A 6,902-nucleotide genomic window follows, 5' to 3' on the forward strand; every position below is an offset into this window, starting at 1 on the left:
ACCAGAGAAGGGACTCGAGCCCAACTAAATGAGCTCTCGCTGTGCCTTGCTGACAAAGCCCATGAATGTGCTGGCTTGTACAGGACTCTTGGAAAACGCTTTCCTCTGACTCGGTAATCGCACTAGAAAAAAGGATCCACGGTCTTTTGTTACATAGTTACAGTTTAAAAAAAACACAACATTCTGCAGGTTATGCTGACACAGAGGCTGATAGGCCTGAGTTCACATGGTGGCTTAATAGAGAGGTAGATTGAGATGTGTTTGGAACATAGCGAACTCCTCTGACCCTGTGTAGAAACAGCTGCACTGGACTGACCGATGTGTTAAGAGTTAGTGGGAGGCTGCCGCTATCCTCCTGGGGAGAGGCTCGGTCTGACGAGGAGGGGTGGGAGGCTGCACAATTGCTACACTTTTCATTTAGAAGGAATTGATTTGAGATTGTAGTGAATCATAAGACAAAGAAGAAATCCGAATAACTATGAAAATATCAGAGGAATTGTTCATCCTTCATTATTTTTTAAACGCCTTTGAATATTTCAGGGGGGGTGAGGGGTGGGGGGATGAATGAGCGAGACTGTCTTCCTGTCGCCGGCCTGTGACAGGATGAGCTTGTTAAGTTGCTCGGAAGTTGACGGTTACATTTCTGTATCTGCTTAGCCTCTCTCTCTTTCTCTCTCTCTCTTTCTCTGCCTCGTTCCCCTGATGCTCAGTGGAGATAGGGCCCTCACAGCACTGCACACAGAGTTTCTTTGGGCTTACACAGCTGGCAGCTACACTGTATCTCATCTCCAGCAGAAGATATGGGACCGAGCTGCTAATTTTATTTTTGTTCCCCAAACCAGAAGGATTTTGTTAACCTCTGGACAGATGGTCATCTCTGGCCCCAGTGTCTCCCCCACTAGGCTGTCTCGACTCCGGCCTGGGATCAAACCCAAAGCCTTCAATCCAAAGGCACCTCTGCTCTCGCTGCTCTGCAATGTGCTTGCTTTCATTGCAATCTGTCGGATCAACAAATCTTTTTTTTTTTTTTTTTAATAAACAAAAATGATATTAATGCCCCTGGAATAAAAAGGAGGTCAGTGTGCTTTAATATTCTCCAGAACCCAGATGACTGGAATTCCTGATCAAGTGATCTTAGTATTCTTACCCTGCTCGATATTTATTTTTTTTAAAGATTGAATACTGAGCAGCAACTGTGTGCATAACCAAGATCAAGCTTTTACTCTTTCAACTTGACACTGACAGCAATAAAGTGAAGTGCTTGTGTGAATGGTGGCATATCTAAAGACTTCACTGAAAACAGTAGTAGTTTCACACAATACATTTACATGTGATCGATTTTATTATTATTGCATTCCAGGGTGTGCAACACCCCAAAACCCTTAGCTTGCGAGTTAACCAAACCGAAGTGTGACCCATGTGTTCTCTCTCTCTCTCTCTCTGTCTCTCTCTCTTTAATAAAGTAGTGTCAGTTCTTGCCTGCTTTGAAGCGGACGAGCATGGATGTGCAGAGCGCCTCCTCTCGCTTGTTTGTAGTTTCTTACGCTTGTGTGTCTCTCTCCGCAGATGATGTCTTGGTGGTGAAGCAGGAGTTCTCGAGGAAGGAGGGGCTCAGTGTGCCGAGCCACGAGGACCGGACACAGGAGGGAGACGAGGACCTGGACGACATGTATACCTGCTACAGCTGCCAGCAGGACTTCGACTCGCTCGCGGACCTGACCGAGCACCGCGCCCACCAGTGCCCAGGGGGTAAGCCGCTGCGCTTAGGAAACCTGTACACATTGCCACCTCTTCCACTCCCCCTCTTGCGTTCAACCGTCATTTTAAACAGCACCTCTGCAAGTGCTTCTGGAAAGCAGCTCGTATTTCCTGTTTGCAGGGTAATGTGTTTGTAGCCACGGTGGCAACCCGGAGGACAAGTCTGGTGGGATGAACAGTTTAGACAGTTGTGGGCGAATGTGTTCTACTGTACAGGCATCTTGCAAAGTCAGAGATTTAGTGTAGAGTGACAGATCTTTGTTTTATTATTTGTTTATTTAGCAGATGCCTTTATGCAGAGGCTAGGATGTGTGAACTAAGGCTCGGCTGCAGAGTCACTTAGAACAACGTCTCGCCCAAAAGACGAAGCACAAGGAGGTTAAGTGACTTGCTCAGGGTCACACAGTGAGTGAGTGAGTGAGCCGGGATTTGAGTGGGGGACCTCCTGGTTATAAGCCCTTTTCTTTAAACACTAAGCCAGCACTTTGTGTCTGTGTCTGGGCAGCATGGAGCTTGTCGTCTTTTTCCTGCTCTCTAGCAGTACTGCAATAATGAGCAGGCGGAGGGTTATCAAGTGATATCTACAGACATGAGCCCACATTTCAGGTTTGGAGCGTTGCATTTGTAAGTCTTGCAGCTGAGGAGTTGAGGTTATGTGGGTTTGGAGCCACCAAACACTGGTGCCATTAGTTTGTACAAGTGAATTAGAAGCCAGGTTTCAGCTGCAATTTGTAATGACCTGTTGGCCGCAGCTCTCACACTGCTGTTTGGATAGTGGTCCATGCCAGAGCCTGACTCAGCCCTCTGGACCTTGCCATGACGTACAGTGCTTCTGCTCCTGCAACGGTGAAATGCATTTCAGCACATCACTACACTCGACAGCTTAATGAGAGAATGGCCTCTGCAGTCGTGGCACATCGCTTTTTACAAAAATAAAAAAAACTCCCTTAAGGTTGCATTTGGGGATTGTAGGGGGGTAGTGTAAGTTTTTTCTTAAATGTCCACACAGCACCCTAGCCAAGCAGAGACCGAGACATTCCCAGAACTCTTATGCGCCCCCGTCGCTGAATCTGCTTTCCAATCACGATAGTGTGCATGTTCGGGAGGATGTTACCTGCGTGGGTCATCACTGAATAATGAGTCGGACACAGAGCAGTGGGTGAAGAAACACAGGCCCGACCCTAGGGTACCAACAATGGTAATCCTTGTGCCGGATTCAACACAGAGAAGAAAACAAAGCTAATAAGTTTGCCCACAGATAGCGAGCTCTGGTCCCACTGTAAGGGACGTCCCTCTCCAGGAACCGGCTACACTACACAACCATCATTATACTTGTTTGGGATAAGCATCCCCTAAACTGACAAACGTCTGGTGCTCCTGGCGTCCTCCCAGTGACTCCGGCTTCTGTTGACAGTCCCAGCTGGACAGCCTCTTCACGGGCACATCGGGGAGTTGAGGGTTTCGTGCAGTACTTCTCTCCTCGGTGCAAATATACGAGATCGCAGTGCAGCTCACGTCTATGGCATTGCAATCGCCTCAAACTTTGGCTCTGCTACATTCTTAAACAGGCGTAGGCTCCCCGGGCACGCCCCCCAGCCAAATCACCTCCTGATCAGCTCAGCTCGGGGCAATCCTTCCTGTTTGTCAAAGCAGCCGCTCGGCTGAACCAGCGGCAGGGTCCTCCCTGTCACAGTGCATTAAAGGCTTAGAGCAAAGGACGGCTCGTGCATTAAAGAATAAAAACCAGGGAGTCTCAAATAATTCCACAAGTTGCCACTCAACCCTATTCATTGAAAACCCTGCGAATTGTTTAATTGCTGCAGTCTGAAAAATGTACATGTGAGCAGTTTGCTGTTCTTGTTCAGAGTTGATGTTCAGAATGTATCTCACATGCTTGGAGCTGTATCTGGAGAACTGTGTGTCCACTTTTAATGAAACTTGGTATGCACATTCTTGAATGTATGGAAAGCTGCCTGCTGAACAGATTGAAAAGGTAGCGTCCTTGGTTGGGCTACAGTGCAGTTGGATTGCGTGTTTTCAGATGGGTGACCTTGGGCTTGTTAACATTGGTAGTGTTAGCTAGGATACATGGTGTTTTATGCAATAAAAAAGCAGGGTTTCTGGAAACCTAAGGATTCGGCTTCTGCTCCAGTTCGATCGAGCATTCGGCACAATGTTACTTCAGATTTTATTGGTTTAACAAGGGAAGCTTTTGACAGGGTTGAGAGTATGAAATGAAGGCAGGTAGCACGTGTGGGCCATCAGAGCAAAGTCTGGGAATCCGAGGTGACAAAACTGGCTCTGGTTTTGTCCGGAGAGTGGGAGTACAAAATGTACCCTTTTTTGTGCACAATGAAGTACAATGTGATTGTGAAATACAATTACTTGTGACCTCTGTGGAACAGCAGCATATGTATGTCACACAAGCTGACATTAATTAGAGAAGCACTTATCCAGTTGATATGTACGTCTGTCCGTATGCGTGCCGCTGTTTTTACACAGACTCCGTGTAGGTCATGGTGTTTTCATGACGCTAGTGGCTGTAATTTTGAATTCACACAGAACCTTTGAAACACTCATATATAAGAAGGGGCAGTCAGTTGTCAGACCATTGCGATGGCCACTGTCTGTAGAAGTTTGTGACAGCCCTGGTGCTGCGAGGACTCTGAGAGCAGCAGGGGGTGGTGGGGGAGCGCAGTATCTGCACGTTACACGTCATGCAGTGTGGGATGGTGCCAGGAAATGCCTTGGGATCGTCTCAACTGGAGGAAATCTGGAGCATGTCATTTCCCAGCGGAGCGTTTTGAAAACCTAGAGATCAAATGGAGAACATTCCATGAACTGCTGTGCACTTTAGGCGAGGCTGCGTGCAAGCTCTGTGTGTGTGCCATTTTTTTTTTCTCTCTCTTTCTCTCTCTCTCTCTCCCCCTGGTTGCCAGTATGACCTCCATTTGAAGCCAGCTATTGGCTTGCATGACCCAGGAGTGGGCATTGGTGTAGACAGGGCTTGCAGCCACAACTGCCCCAGTATCTGCCAGACAAGTCCCAGAGCGCAGTGATGTATGGGATGCCTGTGAGGGATTTGCACAAGGTAGAGAAAGGGTTAATATTTAACTTGTGGATAATCAGCCTTTGTGATGACGAACATCGAGTAAAGCTAAAAGCAGCAGCAGCAGCAGCACAGTTGGAAAAAAGAATTGTCTAGAAAACTTGTGCAGTTGAGCGTTTCTAGCGGTCAGTGATTGACCCAGAGGGCACCAGGGTGATTTAGTCAATTTTAAATGATAAACAGCTTGCCAAATAAAAGCCATAATTACAAAAATGAATGTAAATTTATGTATGTAATAAAATCTACAGCAGTAAACTGACAGTGTTTAATTTTTTTGTGTGTTTAAAAACTCCCAGAAGTGCAGCAGACACCCTTCTCAAATCTGCTGCCCATTGTTTGCTCCGTCACGTCTGGAACACAAAAGGGGTTTTCAGGAGACTCGACTCGCTTGTTGTAAAAACGGCCCCTGACTGTGCGCCCAAAGAGGCAGGATCTGGGATTAGTGTCCTGGAACTTCACTGTAACCTTGTTAATCCATCGGAATGGAGTGGCCAGTCAGTGCACGCTGCTAAATGAATGGAATTACAGCACTCTCCTTTCAAACCCAAAAAGATGGATTCGTTATTTGGCTGACAATGAAGAGGGACCATCTCTGACTGACCCCAGCCTGAATTAGAGAGGAGCTTCCCTCCCAGTAACTCCAGCTCTCCTAGCAGTCCCAGCTTGTTTGTCAAACAAGAACACCTTTTTTTTGTGTCCCATTGTTTTCCAGTGCACATTAAAACCACACTCGTCTGTAGCTGAATGATTCTTCATAGAGGACTGTAATAAGAAAGAGAGAAAGAAAGGAAGGGTTTGCTGGAGAAGTGACTGCCATTGAGCTGGGGTGCCGTCACTCTCAAACGCTGCAGCTTGTCACTTACAAACAGCAGCAAAAAGAAATTAACCCCCCAGCAGAAGACAGAATGAGCTCTTACATTAGGGTGAAAAACAATATGCCGCTTCTGGCTGTAGGTGATTGTGCAGCTTTGTCAGCTCAGATTAGACTGGCTGAATCTTTAGCAATGAGCTCAAAAGATGCATTTGTAAGTGTCCAGGATACACAAGCTGAACGCTTTCTGGTACCTTATTAACACCATGTATTTAAAACATATTGCTTTAAGTTCTCATAAATATCCAGGCTGTTATCTACTGTATATCTTATCATCCATAACTCCATTATTCAAGAAACATACAAATGAAATGTCTTTTTCAATGTCTTCAAATTGAAAAATGTACATAAAAAACTGTTCTAGTAGAAACATTTGTCATTTCTTGTATTCGGTTACTTTTTTCTGTCCTGCTATCTGTCTATTTATTTGTATTTATCATGCATGTGTTTAAAGGAGTCGAATTTCAATTACGTGATCTAGTGTGTCTGTGTGTGTGTGTGACTGTGTCTTTTTGTGTGAATGACACTGTGTACTTGTGTGAGTGTGTGACTGTGTCTCTTTGTGAGTGACACTATGTTTGTGTGTCCTGTGTGTGAGTGACACTGTTTGTGTGTGTGTGACCGTGTCTGTGTGAATGACACTGTGTTTGTGTGTCCTGTGTGCGTGTGTTTGTGTGTGTCCTGTGTGTGAATGACACTGTTTGTGTGTGAGTGACTCTGTGTGTGTGGGTGACACTGTGTTTGTGTGTGTGTGTCTCGTTGTGTGAGTGACACTGTGTGTGTCTGTGTGTGTGGGTGACACTGTTTGTGTGTGTGTGTGTCTCTGTGTGTGAGTGACACTGTGTGTGTGTGTGTGTGAGTCACACTGTTTGTGTGTGTGTGTGTGTGTCTGTGTGAGTGACACTGTGTGTGTGTGTGTGTGTGTGTGAGTGACACTGTGTGTGTGTGTGTGTGTCACTGTGTGTGACACACACACACACACAGTGACACTCTGTGTGACACACCACACAACACACAGTGACACACACTCACTGTGAGTGACACTGTGTGTGTGTGTCTCTGTGTGTAAGTGACTGTGTGTGTGTGTGTCTCTGTGTGAGTGACACTGTGTGTGTGTGTGTGTGTGTGAGTGACACTGTGTGTGTGTGTGTCTCTGTGTGTGAG

At 46.2% G+C, this 6,902-nt stretch overlaps 1 protein-coding gene across 5 annotated transcripts in view; it reads left to right on the top strand.

Annotated features, from left to right (window-relative positions):
• Window positions 1-6,902, top strand: part of LOC121325480 (zinc finger protein 423-like) — a 104,261-nt gene that overhangs the window by 28,498 nt on the left and 68,861 nt on the right. For all 5 annotated transcript variants that reach the window (XR_005951343.1, XM_041267987.1, XM_041267988.1 and 2 more), the window contains one exon: window positions 1,567-1,749. Coding sequence is in view for 4 of the 5 variants with exons in the window: in XM_041267987.1 (XP_041123921.1) it covers window positions 1,567-1,749 (183 nt within the window). In the remaining variant the exon portion in view is untranslated. The remainder of the gene's footprint in view (window positions 1-1,566; window positions 1,750-6,902) is intronic.

This window comes from Polyodon spathula, chromosome 13, assembly GCF_017654505.1.
Source record: "Polyodon spathula isolate WHYD16114869_AA chromosome 13, ASM1765450v1, whole genome shotgun sequence".
Lineage (NCBI taxonomy): Eukaryota > Metazoa > Chordata > Actinopteri > Acipenseriformes > Polyodontidae > Polyodon > Polyodon spathula.